General features: G+C 41.0%; 1 protein-coding gene across 1 annotated transcript in view; it reads right to left on the reverse strand.

The window, feature by feature from the left end:
* Nucleotides 1–18,049, reverse strand: part of LOC124594714 (cilia- and flagella-associated protein 57) — a 287,883-nt gene that overhangs the window by 229,469 nt on the left and 40,365 nt on the right. The window contains exon 3 of the mRNA XM_047133082.1: nucleotides 17,231–17,496. Within this exon, the coding sequence (XP_046989038.1) occupies nucleotides 17,231–17,496 (266 nt within the window). The remainder of the gene's footprint in view (nucleotides 1–17,230; nucleotides 17,497–18,049) is intronic.

Consider the following 18,049-nt stretch of genomic DNA (forward strand, 5'->3'; position numbering starts at 1 on the left):
ATACTTACTACCTATCATTAACAACTAAGAAGGTGAATACATACACCGCGGGCTAAACCTTTCCCTAATCGACTGGGAAGAAAACTGACCTATGCAAACCGAAAGATACCTGCAGTGCCAAATACTGGCCTGTGCACGCTTTCCAGTTTGCACACTATCCTTTTGCAGCATGATATCTTTCTCAGTAATTCGTAAAAGTTTATTTACAACAGTAGGAGATCCATGGTACCCTACCTAGGTTCAGTCTCAAGACATCGTGGCTGGGGAATCTATCGGAACTTCTGAAACTTATCACTCTTTTCACTCTTTATTAATTCCTCTCTCTCCGAGACACTTATCAAGTGGTAACATTGCCAGCTGTATCAGCCCGATCTGTGCTGCCCAATAACTCTATAAAGCTTCTTGATTCTTGGCCGGCTAAAGACGCTATATCTGTTCCTCCTGTGTAGTACAAAAAATTTCTTTAATTCCATTACTTTCTCATATCTTTCAACATCTGACAGACTCGCTATGTCACTGCTTTCGCTTGATCGGATATTGATGGTGGAACTACTGCTACCATGAACATTGCTCCTCGAGGGACTTGGAGCGGTTTAAATGATGACGTCACAGCCAGCGACTGTCTTGCATCAATGTGATATCTCAGCGCTTTTGCTGTTTCGATACAATACCGCTTGACGTGAGAACAGTGAAACCTAACCAAGCAATACCGTTGTTGTTGTTTATTCTTGCTCTAATTTATTGGCACTATACTGTTGCTTAAACCTACTTTAATGAATCCAGTGGTATCTGTGAACTATTTTCCCTGGGGGCTACATTTCCCCAGACTACAGCCCCTAATATTCTTGCCTTAGCCATGAACGTACATTGTACATGACACATATCTTTAATTACTAAAATACATGTTGTTCCTATTGCCCTTAGTCATCCTAAAACATTTTTTTTTTTTGCATAATCGCTATTTACAATGAAAACCTAATGCCGATTAAGGCTTATCCTTAAGGAATTACCGAGGTTTTTGGGGTACCCAAGGTTTCGTATGCCCGAACCAGCCACACTCTGGACACTGGTTGACGTAGAGCCCTCTTTCTGTCCGCATGCCCAACAAACTACAGGATGTGATAGTGCACAGGTAAATTGCACTTCGTTACGGATCGCCCTCGGTTCGTTACAAAATAGTTCACCAGTATCTGACCTCACATTATAGGAAAATCAGGGAACGGTCAAGCCCAGGCTGTAGGGAATCCTACGAGTGGATATTAAAGTCCAGCCTGCTAATTAAATATCTTGCTATCCCAGACGATTCTTCAACTCCCTGTCTCCCATTCATCTATACCTCTTCCCTCTTCGGAAAGGTACTGCTATGGAAACATGGAACTGGCTGTCGTCTTCATCTATATCTTCATCTTCATCTTCTGACACCAATTACACTACTAAACGATAAAATAACACCAAAAATTCGTCAACTCAACAGAGAGAAATTTTAATGACATATTCTTGAGAGTGTATACAACAAACGACCACAACCACGGAGTCATTCGCATCCGAGGAACTGACGACAGGGCGTGCGAAATTTCAGTGCTAGTACCATTTATACCCTCCTTTTGCAGCAATGTAGGCTGCAATTCTCCCATGGGAACGATAGTAGAGATTTCGAATGTAGTCTTGCGGAATTGCCTGCCATGCAGTTTGCACCTGGTGACTCATTTGGCCCATTTCCTGCCAGACCTGCAAAGCGCGCAAGATAGCGTTTCATCCAGTCCCAAAAATGCTCCATGGGGAGCAAATTGAGGATTGTGCTGGCCTGGATGGTAGACATACACTATTTGATCAAAAGTATCCGGACACCTGGCTGAAAATGACTTAAAAATTCGTGGCGCCCTCCAACGGTAATGCTGGAATTCAATATGGCGTTGGCTCACCCTTAGCGTTGATGACAGCTTCCACTCCCGCAGGCATACATTCAGTCAGGTGGTGGAAGGATTCTTGAGGAATGGCAGCACGAAGTCGGCGCTCCAAAACATCACAAAGGTGTTCTATGGGATCACGTCAGGACTCTGTGCAGGCCAGTCCATTACAGGGGTGTTATTGTCGTGTAATCACTCCGCCACTGGCCGTGCATGCTCTATCGTGTTGAAAGATGCAATCGCCATCCCCGAATTACTCTTCAACAGTGGGAAGCAAGAAGGTGTTTAAAACATCAATGTAGACCTGTGCTGTGACAGTGCCACTCAGAACAAGGGGTGCAAGCCCCCTCCATGAAAAACACGACAATACCATAACACCACCGCCTCCGAATTTTACTGTTGGCACACACACACTGGCAGATAACATTCACTGGGCATTCGCCATACCCACACCCTGCCATCGGATCGCCACATTGTGTACCGTGATTCGCCACTCCACACAACGTTTTTCGACTGTTCAATCGTCCAATGGTTACGCTCCTTACACCAAGTGAGGCGTCGCGTCGTTGGGCGGTTACCGGCGTGATGTGTGTCTTATGAGCAGCCGCTCCACCATGAAATCTAAGTTTCCTCCCTCCCGCCTAACTGTCATAGTACTTGCTGTGGACCCTGATGCAGTTTGCAATTCTTGTGTGATGATCTGGATAGATGTCTGCCTATTACACATTACGACCCTCTTCAACTGTCGGCGGTCTCTGTCAGTCAACAGACGAGATCCTTTGTACGCTTTTTTGTTGTACGTGTCCCTTCACGTTTCCACTTCACTATCGCATCGGAAACAGTGGACATAGGAAGTTTTAGGAGTGTGGAAATCTCGCGTACAGTCGTGTGACACAAGTTACACCCAGTCACCTGACCACGTTCGAAGTCCGTGAGTTCCGCGGAGCGCCCCACATTACTCTCTCACAATGTCTAATGATTCTGAGGTCGCTGATATGGAGCGCGTGGCAGTAGGTGTCAGCACAATGCACCTAATATAAAAAAGTATATTTTTGGGGGTGTCCGGATACTTTTGATCACATAGTGTACACCTTGGAGAGCACGTGAGGTGGCACAGGATACATGTAGCAGTGCACTATAATGTTGGAAAAGCACATCGCCTTGTTGGTGCATGACGGTAGGACGAAGGGCTGAATGATGTTTTGGATGTATCATGAAGTGTTCAATGTTCCCTCTATGGTGCTGGTTGCTGGCACTGTTATACACACTCCAGACGTTGGCACCCACTTGTATGCCTCCCGAACATGTAGGATCATCTTTGGCACCATGAGAGAAGCCTCTCTTACCACGGAAAGCAGCTGTCCTTTTGTCCTTCCATAAGTGCATATCGCGACTCCACTGGAGCTGCATGATATTGGGCATCAGAAGAAGACACCTTAACGGCATGCAGTGTTGCAGACCTCCTCCACAGAGACAGTTGCGAATGGTCATCTCTAATACCCTCGGAGAAACAGTGTCCTGTGAAGTCACTGTGTGACCCAATAGCGCTTTTCGTAAGGTGATTATCCGTGCATCTGTGCATCGCCACTATCCAGGAAAAGGCTGATGAGAATATGAGCCTTCTGCTGACCACTGGTGACAACATCGCTTGACTGTGGGGACCCCTCGCCCCATATGTAGCCCAGTTCTGCACTACGACTACTAACTCTGTCAGTTGCGCAGCGGCTCACACCCACATGTTAACAATGTTGCAGACGCAGACGGATTTCCGCATGCCGTGGTAAACTTGCTGCTACTGGTTCTGGAGATAAATAACTGCTATGAACCTTGCAGCGTTCCACAGCTGACAATATGGTGCCTGGTTTATCCGCAGGACTGCGCATTTTTATCACCACATTAACTGCACTCTGATCGTGTCCCGTAAGTACGGAATGCCTTACTCACTTGCATCATGTTGTTCATTTTTTAATTTTTCAGTAGTATATAATTGGATACTGAGACAAGGACTGTTGGAACCTTGCATCGTATTTCCTAGATGGCAGCAAAGTGCTCACTGGTCCGAACGTCCAGGTGCTCAAGCGATGGACAAGGATTCGAGGCCTGGTGATGGTAGATACGGCTACATCATCGGCATGGCGCTGTCCATCAGAGACTGCCCCAGCTGTTCAACAGTGATGAGCTACTCTGGCTGGATTTAAATGCTGGTGCGGTAGCGTTCTCGCTTCCCACGCCCGGGTTCCCGGGTTCGATTCCCGGCGGGGTCAGGGATTTTCTCTGCCTCGTGATGGCTGGGTGTTGTGTGCTGTCCTTAGGTTAGTTAGGTTTAAGTAGTTCTAAGTTCTAGGGGACTGATGACCATAGCAGTTAAGTCCCATAGTTCTCAGAGCCATTTGAACCATTTTTTTAAATGCTGCTGTTCCCTGCTGACTTCGCGGTAGTATCTGCATATGTATGTTGCGCTGAACGACCTGGAACAGAGGCAATGACCGGGCAGCTGTTCTAACTGGCAGTGGGTCAGACTCCAGTACATCCTACAGACTGGCCCACGTGTCGGCATCTGGACTGACGGCGCAGGAGCATCACTTGAATGGCCAGCGCTGGCACACTGTAGCCGTGGCCTGATTGCTGCTTTGTGCTCTGTCTTCTGCTGCACTTACTGTAATAATGTATCCCATTACATAAACGACGGTTGTCTGCATATTATATGGTTCTGAATTCTGATAATTTAGTCGGAAAAACGATTACCAAAGGAACTTCAAAACCAAACGTGGTTATAAATTAGTAAACAACTTCAAAACAAAAGAATTTCTAGAAAATAGTATATGTTTTAAAGGCTAATTTGAAATATAGCAGGATGATGTGGAGTGCATAACTTAATCCTCGCTTTTAATTACGCTTTTATCATACTTCCACAACTATCATTATACCAGTACTTCCACAACTATCATTACGCCAGTAAGTACTTTAATAGACAATCTTATTGAAACACTCACACACCTCGCAGCAGTCGCCTCTTTAAAATTTCATGATTTAAGAGCAGAGAACAATAGTATTTGACGTGAAAGACTTGCTACTTCCTTCACCTTTCAGACCCAGGACAACATACAGAAATAGAATCACAAATTCTGTAACCTACAAGTATGACTGTATAACAATATCTCAAATTTGTAACTCATCCCAAAGGCGTTCCACTAGGTTCAGGTCAGGAGTCTTTACAGGTAGTCCATTTCAGGAATGCCAGGAGTCTTGACAGATAGTCCATTTCAGGAATGCTGTTGTCCACAAACCATTGGCTCACAGATGCTGCTTCATAACAAGGTGCATTGTTATACTAATACAATCAATCATTGACTTCGAACTATTCGTCTACTATGCACAGTACTCATTGCAATTAAATAGGTTCATATGAGCCACATATAGAATTTTCTTAAGCGCAATAATGGGACCACACTTCAATCACGAAAAACAGCCCCCACACCATAACACCATCTCTTCCATACCTCAATGCTGGCACTGCCCTTGATGGCAGTTAACGTTCTCTAGTCACCTGCCTAACCAAACCACTGTCGTCGGATTGCCACATGGTATTGCGTAATTCATTACTCCAAATCATTCGCGCCTAGTCATTCAAGTGACATCCTTCTTTACACTGCCTCAGTGTTACTTATCTTTGACTGTAGAAATGTGCGGCTTATGCGGAACCACCCAAAAATGGTCTTCCCATTCCTTTTAACTCTCTAAGTACGTTCATTGTAGATGGACTGCTGATAGCACTTTGGAAATCTCGATGATTTCATGCGATTTTTTACAACCATGCTCCACTATTCTCGACATGCACTATCTGTCAGTAACAGAGGTCTGCCTGGTCATAGTTTCACAGTCGCGTCACTGACACTTGACTTGGGCAGGTTTAGAATGGTTGGAATACCTGACTGCATTTGTTACTCAGGTGACGTCCAGTGACTAGCCCACATTCAAGATCACTGAGCTCTGCTGATCGACCCATTCTGCTGCTGCTGCTGCTTCCTTTCTGATAACAGAATACAGCCTGCCTCCTTTTTATGCTGGTGGGTCTGCCCCGTGTTACATATAGTGGTCATTTCCGCATTACATAAGGCCGTCTGGGTACTTTTGATCAGTTGTAGTCTACTGTACACCTCGCTCCTACTGAAGAAGACATTCTATGTGTGACCCTCACAAAAATTTATTAATAGAATATTGTGTTAGCAGAAGAGCCAACACCGTGTTACGAGTGGAGGCCGAAATGCATGCGTTTTAGCTCACGCAGGCTGGCGTGAGGAGGGAACAACTATACTGACATGAGGTCTGGAACATGACAAGGAATGAGAATTCAGAAAACGGACGTAATTAGTTCTATACTTAACTTTAATCCATTAATTATGAACGTCGCTCTTGACGCTACATGATTCACAATATTATCTGTTCAGAATATATTCTTGAAGTAATTATAGTAACTGAATATAGCGCCTTGCTAGGTCGTAGCAAATGACGTAGCTGAAGGCTATGCTAAACTGTCGTCTCTGCAAATGAGAGCGTATGTAGACAATGAACCATCGCTAGCAAAGTCGACTGTACAACTGGGGCGAGTGCTAGGGAGTGTCTCTAGACTAGACCTGCCGTGTGGCGCGCTCGTCCTGCAATCACTGATAGTGGCGACACGCGGGTCCGACGTATACTAACGGACCGCGGCCGTTTTAAAGGTTACCACCTAGCAAGTGTGGTGTCTGGCGGTGACACCGCATAGAATATTTCACTTCCGCGTTACCTTTTCCTCTTCAGTTAGCTGTACAAAAAACTGCTCATATTGATCAATTTTAAACAACTTTCAAGTGAAATTTTCAAAACTTTTACTACTTACTGATGACTTTCCTTTTATTTAACATGTCTGTATAAAATTAGATAATGTTTTCTGTGTTTTTGCCCTATTTTTCTACCGGAAAGTGAAATAGTCTGTAAATTAGAAAATTATACAATTCCACCCTTAGGCTACAAAATAACGTAAGCGTTATACTTACATTCTTTCGATCTAGTTTAATAAATAGCACGTTGTTACTGAAGCTATATCAATACAGCAGATATAGTTACACACCTTTAATATATCTCAGCAGTTATTTAAGAGAAACTATTGTTTCCTCTTTTAATATTTAGCATAGGAATACGATACAGAAATTTATTTCTGCTCCAGAGGAATGTCTATGTATTATTATTATTATTTTTTAAATAATCCAAAGTTCATAACAACATCCCATAGAAAATAAGAGCAAATAATGTCGGAGAGGGAATGAGAACCAAATGATGTGTCGCTTGTGTGAAGAATGATCTCGAACCAGCCGTGGATTTACTTCATTCATACAGACCCAGAATGCATATACCATGGGCACAGTCTGCCACTGATCACTTAGTGGTTTACCTCACTGTTCGCTCTTGTAACTGTTATAGTCTCACAGCAAGCTGTTTCTAGACTTTGACCCTTGGGCAGTAGCGCAGTAACACAGTCATACATGCACACAAGTCTGCAGGGGGCGACGACATTATATTAGCTGTAAGTGGGTGTTCCCTCAACCTTGTCATTAGTATGTTCAGCTTTCGCGACAGAGGTAACTGACAGTTTCTTACGTATTTCTGTAAATCTGGAAGCATTTACTTCACGATTTTTCGCGAATAATAATGTTAGAAAATTTTATACTCGTTCTTTGTGCAAACATTTTCTTTTCACAGGTGTTTTTGCAAAGATTCTTTGTAATCACTTGGAGGAGGTCACAAATTAATCCTATCTGCTTTATTTTCAAAAGGATTGTATTCACCCCTCCTCAGTGCAACTTAAGGAAACAGTAGGAATGGTACACCAATTCCAGGCCTCTTTGACCTTGAACTCTCAGCTGAAGGACACAGAGGGCAAGATGCTGAGTGAACAGTAAGCTGACATACAGTTATGTCAGTGAAACTTTGACTCATCTCACACACTCACTCACACACACACACACACACACACACACACACATTTTGTTTAGGTCAAGTGTCATAATGTTGTTATTTCCAAATCTAAGTGATCTGTCAAAATTAATGTCTAAAACGTTGACTGGAGGCTCTAAAATTAAGTGTTTCAGATGTCTAAATCGTTACAAAATACATGTGGTTCAAACGTGTTGAGTAGGCACCTGGAATTTCATTGTAGGCCTAAATGAGACTATACTCAAAATCCTGACTAAGTCTATAACTGCACAAAACACATGTTGGCTAAAATACTATGCTAAGTAGACAAGCAATCGTATCTGACACAAACAGGCATCCCAATTACTTTTTTGTAACTGTCAGCTACTGGAAGATAGCAGTTACTGTCTAATTTACACTTTACACCTAGACCAATTTAGTGTCACAATGCTGATTCCACATATGAACTGTTACAAAGCACATATCTTAGCATATTATTTTGCTTCAGTTTTCGGGCTGTAACATGAGATGAAGATACCAAGTACAAAGAAAATCAAAGGCTTCAAGCTTTGGCAGCTGTAAAAAATGAGATCACAGCAAGTGCAAGTAAACTGTACAGTGCTTCCAGAACAAGTCACATATATAAAAATTCTATAAAATTGCGAGTTCAAAGGCAGATGCGTCCTACATGTAACAAGGTGAAGAATGTGTAGATCAGTTAGTAAAGTGGATCTCAGAGAGGCAAAATAATGGATTCCCTACCAGTATAGGTCAACTAATATATCTCCACAAATCACTTGAAAAGTTGAAACTGAATAATCAATTTGAAGATATACTGTATTTGAAGATGAAAAACGTGGCAAGAAGTTGTTAGAAATGTTTTAGCAAAGGTGCCCAAAAGCTATACAAAAAATTTTCCGTGGACAATGACTCCATCAAGCTGACTGTTACTTATAAAAGACTGAGGAAGGAACATGCATTCTAATACCAAGAGTTTACAAAAGCGTCATGAAAAGAAGGGTACTACTAGTACTACTACAATTATTACTGCTTCTGCTGTTGTTACTAGCTACTATTACTGAATGAATGAAAAATGGCATGAAATAAATAATATTCTATTATTTGTATACATGTATATATGTAAATCAGTAAGCCGATTTTACAAGAAAGCTAGGCTTTTTTAATTTGTTTCCTATCTTCCCGCTGGAAAAAGAGCAAGCCATGTTTACAAATTACTTGAAACACGGTTACAAAACCCAAATCTCGATGTGTGTCGAAATTTATTACAATTTTGCTGAAACATGGTTATGAAGGGGTAATTTGCTACCATATCGCTGTAATATAGTGGTGTATGGAGGGATAGTGTCGTGTAATGCCTATTGATCGACAACGTAAGGTAGCATTATCAGCAGAAGATGACAAACATTTTTACTGCAATATTAGGTTAATGCCTTAGCATGAAGTGACTGTAATGTTTGGCTGTCTTTGAAGTATAGTTGAAAGTGTGTAGCTGAAAGCATAGAAATCCTCAGTTCAAACCTATATGAAAGTGTGTCACTACTTCTCGGGATGCTATTTCACTGAAGTGTCCTGTAGTATACACTGTGTGGCTGGGTATTTACTTTGCTACAAAAATGAAACTATTCTCATCGACAAATGCACTTTAAGTTGTAAATGAACTATCAGTGGAGGCCTCACACGTTTTGTAGTGTTATAAAACAAATCTCTGTGTGTTTTTTCTCTTCACAGCCAGTACCAGAGCAATAAATTTACAAAAGGAGGTAGTATGTTCCATTTGTGTTGAATTTGTTTCATCGCTTCACACTTAGTATCTTTATCTTCCTCCGTCCTGAAGTGATATTCTTTACAAAAGGCAATACACTATATTATCTCTCTTAACAGGAACGTAATGATATGAGTACATACTTATTAGAAAGAAATGTACCTGCAGTAGAAAAATGTGTCATAAGTATTGAAATGGCAGAATATTTGAGTGTTTTGTTCGTTTTGGTTAACATATGCTGCTATGTTGGTTTGACATTGGCATAGGTATCACATCGACCAAAGAATAAAGCTATGCATAGAATTTCTAATGCTATGACCATATTTATACATGAATTTGAACAGAGCTAAAAATGGTAAGAAATGAAACAGTATCGAAATAAAAAATAAAATCAAATAAAAGACATGAAAAGTATTCTAAAATAACAAAAATATCATCAACCTAACAGATATTGGATACTTTTGTTCTATTAAAGGATACACAAGAAGATATAGGAAACATGCATGCAAAACTAAAGAAAACGCATGATAAAATCAAATTCACCAGCGAAATTGAAATAAATACCTCTATTAACTTCTTAGATACTACAATAAAGAAAGAAGATTCAGTTGACAAATTAGGAATTTTTCAAGATCCAAGAACTGCAGGTGGTTCATGGTGTGGGTTCCTGTAGTCATGTCCTAGTTCATGAACCACGGGCAACGTATGAGTGGCCAAGTAAGTGGTCCCGACAGTCGGGATACCAGTTACTTTGGAATAGGGCTGGGCATCTCGGACATATTCTGAGTTGTAGTCACTTTTGTGCACATACGGCAAAGACTACCAAATCCACCGGTTAGTCCCTCAGCCGTTAGAGGTAAAACCCAATGGGACTCGGGGCAAGTAAGGCTAGCAACCAGCTTTCATGGAACTTTAAATATGATGCTGGCAACAATCAGAGCCAAATTCCTCGGACCTTTGGAGGTGACGGAGTCCCACCTCTAACTGACAAACCAGGGACTCTTAACATACGACTTTGCAAACAAATGGTAATGAAATGGGGAGCTATTAATATCAATGGGGGCTACTCTGGGAAGAAGGTAGAGCTGGCAGAGGCTACAAGAAAGGTGGGGCTGGACATTTTAGCTGATACTGACATTCAGGTAAGGGGTGAGAAAGAAGAGGAAGTGGGAGAATACAAGGTCTACCTGTCAGGAGTCAAAGTAGGAATAGCACAATGGAGTGTAGGGCTTTACATCAGGAAAGAAATGGAACCCAGCGTAATTGCAATAAGGTATGTCAACGAACGACTGATGTGGATAGATTTGACAGTGTCTAGCAAGAAAATTAGGATTGTGTCAGTATATTCGCATTGTGAAGGGACAGATCAAGATAAGATGGATTGTTTTTATGAGGCACTCAGTGATGTAGTTGTTAGAGTAAAGGACAAGGACAGTGTTTTGCTCATGGGTGATTTTAACGCCAGGATTGGAAATCGAACAGAAGGGTATGAAAAAGTTATGGGTAAATTTGGAGAGGATATGGAGGCCATCAGGAACGGGAAACAACTCTTGGATTTCTGTGCCAGAATGGGCTTAGTAATCACAAACTCCTTTTTTAAATATAAGAACATTCACCGGTATACTTGGGAAGGCAGGGGAACCACAGCTGTCATTGACTATTCAATAACAGTTCAGGAATTCAGGAAGGCTGTGAGGGACACACGTGTATTCAGGGGATTCTTTGATGACACTGATCATTATTTAATCTGCAGTGAAATTGGGATTGTGAGGCCGAAAGTGCAGGAGGTCAAGTCCATATGTAGGAGGTTAAGAGTGGAGAAACTTCAGGATAAGGAAATCAGGCACAAGTACATAACAGCGATCTCAGAAAGGTACCAGTTACTCGAATGTAGTCAATTACAGTCATTGGAAAAGGAATGGACAATGTACAGGGACACAGTACTAGAAGTGGCTAAAGAATGTCTTGGAACGGTAGAGTGTAAAAGTAGGATGAAGCAACCAACTTGGTGGAATGATACAGTCAAGGAAGCCTGTAAAAGGAAAAAGAAGGCTTATCAAAAATGGTTACATACTAGAACTCAGGTAGACAGAGAAAGTCATGTTGAAGAAAGAAACAAAGCCAAACAGATAATTGCAGCGTCCAAGAAGAAATCTTGAGAAAACTTTGGAAACAAGCTGGAGACTATGGGTCAAGCTACTGGAAAACCATTCTGGAGTGTAATTAGCAGTCTTCGAAAGGGAGGTAAGAAGGAAATGACAAGTATTTTGGACAGGCCAGGAAAACTGCTGGTGAATCCTGTGGATGCCTTGGGCAGATGGAGGGAATATTTTGAAGACTTGCTCAATGTAGGTGAAAATACGATCAGTAATGTTTCAGATTTCGAGGTACAATGGGATAGGAATGATGATGGAAATAGGATCACATTTGAGGAAGTGGAGAAAATGATCAACAGATTGCAGTGGAATAGAGCAGCTGGGGTGGATGAAATTAAGTCGGAACTCATCAAATACAGTGGAATGTCAGGTCTTAAATGGCTACACAGGATAATTGAAATGGCCTGGGAGTCGGGACAGTTTCCATCAGACTGAACAAAAGCAGTAACCACACCAATCTTTAAACATGGAAACAGAAAAGATTGTAACAACTACAGAGGTATCTCCTTAATCAGCGTTGTGGGTAAAATCTTCTCCGGTATTGTTGAAAGGAAAGTGCGAGTATTAATTGAGGACCAATTGGATGAAAATCAGTGTGGGTTTAGGCGTCTTAGAGGTTGTCACGACCAGACCTTTAGTTTACGGCAAATAATGGAGAAGTGTTATGAGTGGAACAGGGAATTGTATCTATGCTTTTTAGATCTAGAAAAGGCATATGACCGGGTTCCTAGGAGGAAGTTAATGTCTGTTCTACGAGATTATGGAATAGGAGGCAAACTTTTGCAAGCAATTAAAGGTCTTTACATGGATAGTCAGGCAGCAGTTAGAGCTGACGGTAAATTGAGAACATGGTTCAGAGTAGTTTCAGGGGTAAGACAAGACTGCAACCTGTCTCCACTGTTGTTCATATTATTTATGGATCATATGTTGAAAACAATGGACTGGCTGGGTGAGATTAAGATACGTGAACACAAAATAAGCAGTCTTGCATATGTGGATGACTTAGTTGGGATGGCAGATTCGATTGAAAGTTTGCAAAGTAATATTTCAGAGCTAGATCAGAAATGTGAGGGCTATGGTATGAAGATTAGCATCTCCAAAACGAAAGTAATGTCAGTGGGAAAGAGATATAAATGGATTGAGTGCCAAATAGGAGGAACAAATTTAGAACAGGTGGACGGTTTCAAGTACTTAGGATGCATATTCTCACAGGATGGCAATATAGTGAAAGAACTGGAAGCGAGGTGTAGCAAAGCTAATGCAGTGAGCGATCAGCTACGATCTACTATCTTCTGCAAGAAGGAAGTCAGTACTAAGACTAAGTTACCTGTGCACCGTTCAATCTTTCGACCAACTTTGTTGTATGGGAGCGAAAGCTGGGTGGATTCAGGTTACCTTATCAACAAGTTTGAGGTTACGGATATGAAAGTAGCTAGGACGATTGCAGCTATTAGTAGATGGGAACAATGGCAGGAGGGTGTCCACAATGAGGAAATCAAAGAAAAACTGGGAATGAACTCTATAGATGTAGCAGTCAGGGCGAACTGGCTTAGATGGTGGGGTCATGTTAGACGCATGGGAGAAGCAAGGTTACCAAAGAGACTCATGGGTTCAGCAGTAGAGGGTAGGAGGAGTCGGGGCACACCAAGGAGAAGGTACCTGGATTCGGTTAAGAATGATTTTGATGTAATAGGTTTAACATCAGATGAGGCACCAATGTTAGCACTGAATAGGGGATCATGGAGGAATTTTATAAGGGGGCTATGCTCCAGACTGAACGCTGAAAGGCATAATCAGTCTTAAATGATGATGATGATGATGATGAGAACTGCAGACAAATTAATCAATAACAAATCTCATCATCCAAAAATTCATAAGAAGATATATTTTCACTTACTAATATGGAGGTTGATAAAGTATCAACATGGTGTAGATGAAATCATCAAAGAAATAGGAATAATAGAAAATTTAGCCACAGTAAATAATCTAAAAACTACAAATATCTATGGGATCATTTTTAATAAAACATCCAAAACAAAGCTATATGAATACTGTAATACTGAAAACCATACTAATGATAATAGCATAAGACACACCACCAAGAGAACAGACTCATTTAATAAATAACTTAAAGTCTAACATTAAAAATAGAAGTGCCTTTGCTCTACCTATCCTAAACAAAAAACATACATCCAAAAACATGAACAAAAATCTCCCAATTCTGCACTCTGCGAAGGAAGGGAAATAAATCAATCTCTTAAAATAAATCGAAATTTTCAGTCAGAATCAGCCAGATACTCCTATTCATAGGCAAACAGTTCTACAGAATACACATTTTCTCAGTAGATTCTGCTAATGCCGAAGAGAAAATAATCCATGCAATAAACACAATTTAATCTTACATCACCATATATATATATATATATATATATATATATATATATATATATATATATATATATATAAGCAATTTTTTTAGTTTCCCATGTTATCTTATTTCGTATTATTTTTTAACTCTCCATATATATATATATATATATATATATATATATATATAAGAACTTTTTTTAATTTCCCATTATCTTATTTCGTATTATTTTTTAACTCTCCATAAATACACATAAAAATTTACAGTAATAGTAATGAGTATTTGAGATTTTTTCCCACGCTTAGTTTTATTTTTAGGTCAATGTAATACCTTCGTAATTATCAAGCTGTCACACCATCAAGACAGCATATTTTAATCAAAAGTGAACAGAGAGATTGAAAATCGCTGCTGTTTCAGCTCACACAGAATATAATGTAAATACATAAAACTGCAACTAGTCACTTTTTTTAATAGTTACTTATTGTTCCATGAACATTTTTAGGTTCATCCTCAGATGGATTTCTGGAACATGCTGAATGCTGGCAAAGCTTCTGTATGACAGTGTAAATGCTTACAGATACTGTAAAAGCGTGTGAAGTAATGTATCAGCTGGCCATTAGAATTGAAGCAGACAGATAAGTACTAACAGAAAAAGCTGCCCATACTGCCAAAATCCAGCACCCAGCATTATGATAGAAACAGTAATGTTACTTCCCGAAAATCATCTGAAGATGAACTTGAAAAGGTTTGCAAACTGGTTCATGGAATAATAAATAACTATTCAAAAAAGTGACTGGTTGCAGTTATATGTATTTACATTCAAATAACAGTCATGGGTCCTAAAGTATCTGTAATGGATAAAGTCAATATCTTTGTACTGCAAAGAGTGTCTTTCGGTTAAGTTTACATTCATATCATTACATTTCTATAGATGGAGATAGTGTTGTGTTATCCAGGAAATCACATGTGAATAGCTCAACAGGCAGACACTAGTTGTGAACTAATAAAATAAAAGTAGACAAAGTGAAAATTGCCACCTCCTTTTAATAATCTTAAATTACTTCGAGTTCAGCTTGCCAACTAGGCTATAAGTTATATCAGTACCATCAACAAGCAGTCTCACATAGTTTGTTACGTAATACAGACAACGTTCAGTACCTTTCGAAAGAAATACCTTAATCATACAGAATATCCTGTATTCTGTTGCAGAGGAAAAAAAAATTTAGAAACAACAGCTCCACGTAGTTATCCATGGGTTCAGCTAGCTCTTTTTCTTTTAGATGTGAAAAACATTTTTGGCAAGAAAAAGGACGCTAAGGTCTTTCAGATTTTCTTGGCAACAACTTCCCTTTTCTCTTTTCTCGAGCTGTGCAAGATACGATTGCCACTTCTGTTAACACATCGGCTTAAGTTAATATTTGGAACTAGCACAAGTATAGAAGGCTAACCGATTAAAAAAAAAAAAAAAGGCAGAATTGAAATTTCATTCTGCAGAGGAGTGTGCGCTGATTCTAAACTTCCTGGCAGGTTAAAATTGTGTGCTGGACTGGGGCTCAAACATGGGGCCTTTTCCTTTCGTGTGCCAGTGCTCTGCCGGATCGAGTCTGGGTGGAGCGCAAAGTTTTAATTTGCCAGGAAGTATCGAATCAGTGCACTCTTCGTTGCAAAGTAAAAAAGTTCATTTTGGAAACAATAGCCTAGGCTCAAGGGCACCCATACGACAGTATGGGACTGGACTAGACCTGGGGGTATGGAATATTTTTAATATTTTGGAAGATGAATGGCCATTTCAAGTAGGCATAAGAAAGTTCCAGTTCTGATTCTGTCAAAAACCTGCATAACACCCACTTTTGAATCATTTCCTTGACTGAAAAACATCTGACGACACTTTTTTTTCCTTTCACAGATAGTTGGCGGAGTGGGGAGGGGGTGCGCGACCACCAAGGATGGGCGCCCTTGCGGCCAGGCTCTGGCCGAGCCATGTCCCCGCAATGTCCTTTTTTCCTGGAGTGCTAGTCCTGCAGTGTATGCAGAAGAACTTCTGTGAAGTTCGTAATGTAGGAAATCAGATACTGGTGGGAATACAGCTGTGTGGGCGGGTCAGAGCTGCGCGTCCCATGTTCGTGTTCCGATCTGACAGTGTTAATCTGTCAGAAGATTTGAAAAATGTTACCACGATGAGAATTAAACACAAAAAATTATTATTTCCTTCTGATATCCAGCAAGCTGAATGAATGCAATGTCTTCAGTTTGGAGCTGGGCAAATAGGTCGACCCCGTTTTTACACCTCGTCTGAGGAAGATGAGAGTGTCAGTCCTCGGAAGATGGCGCCGCTTCAAGCTTCTTGACCCCTCGCCGTTACCCCCAGTTGTTCGTTCGCTTCATCCTTTACTTCATCACGTCTGCCTCTTCACCTACTTCCACCAGTTGTATCGCGCGTTTCAGGACTAATGAATCACCAATTGTGTGAGACGAGCCCTTTCTCGAGAGGAGATAACAAATTTATTTCGGTAAAGCAGCCTACTTACAGCTGCAGTTACCTTGTAGCAGTTATCTGAAACAAAACGAAATCTTCAACGCAGCTGTTCTGACAGACCATAATGCGTTTTTAATCATCTGTGTGTAACTGATGACTTAAAAAATTCTCTAATACAGAGCAATATAACAATTTATAGAAAGTGAACAGTCTTAGGTTCATAGCTTCGAACTTTGTATAAGCATATATATCCTAAGGCCACTAAAAATCAAGAAACAAAGGAATTTTTTTGAAGATAGTGGCTTGGATGACCACTGTGACTGGATGATGTAGTGGTAAGCCCATTTACCTAGTAAGCAGGAAGCCCCGGTTCAAATCCCGGTCACGCACAAATTTTCATCTCTCCTCATTCATTTAAATCAATACCCACTGCCAGCTAATGTCTTTAATTTCTTCTTGACGTGATTCAGACTTTGTCTTTTATAAGGGAACTTTCGGAAAATTTGCAAAAAATATCGAAGAACTTTCTGTCTCTGGAGCTCTGAGTATAGCTACACCTCAAAAGTGGACTAGCTAAAACTTACTTACTCCTCGAAACTTTTCGTGTCAATCAGACTAGTTTCCGCCATGTCATAGATATACTTCAGATCTCCAGATTCGAATATTATTAGCCTGCCATCTTTCGTCCCACAGACGAGACGGTCGAACGTGACCCAAGAGGCGCACGTGAATGGAACATATTCGGTCATAGCGTATCCGTACTGCGTCCATGAGTTGTCCAGCACGCTAAGGAGACGGAACAGGCCGGGACCGACAACGCAGATTACTGTGTTGTCGCTGGGGTTGGGCGCAGCCTGAAACACGTATTTCGTTTGTTACTAATTGTTTCCAAATTATTTCGGTTGATTATGTGTAAGTATAACCAAGTACGAGGGGACTTCAAAAAGTATGTTACACATGTCGTCACGAGCTAAGACCATTGCACAACAAAAGTGGTGGATTGTCAGAGGGAGACAGTGTCCTGGGTGTCCTGCAGCTGCGATACCGATAACAGGTACATGAAAATGTGCGAGTGAAATGGAGGACACGCACTCCAAAACTGATAGTGCAATTTTTGTGGGCAGAATACCTAAATTTCTCACATATTTGTTGTGGTATAGTCGCGGTATATGGAACAAATGCGGTGTCGCGTGCAGTCCTGGCGAAATGGTGCAAATAATTTAACAAAGGCCGTACGGATGTGGATGATCTAGATCAGAATGGAAGGCCATCAACAGCGACCACAGACAACAATGCACAGGCAGTCGAGGAACTGATCGCAGTACTTGCAGATTTTCCAGTGATGAGGACAACGCGCACAGCGGTTGTCGGATGGCTCCGTGACAAAGGAGCGGATTTCTGTCGTCG

Source organism: Schistocerca americana, chromosome 2 (genome assembly GCF_021461395.2).
Source record: "Schistocerca americana isolate TAMUIC-IGC-003095 chromosome 2, iqSchAmer2.1, whole genome shotgun sequence".
Taxonomy (NCBI): Eukaryota; Metazoa; Arthropoda; class Insecta; order Orthoptera; family Acrididae; genus Schistocerca; species Schistocerca americana.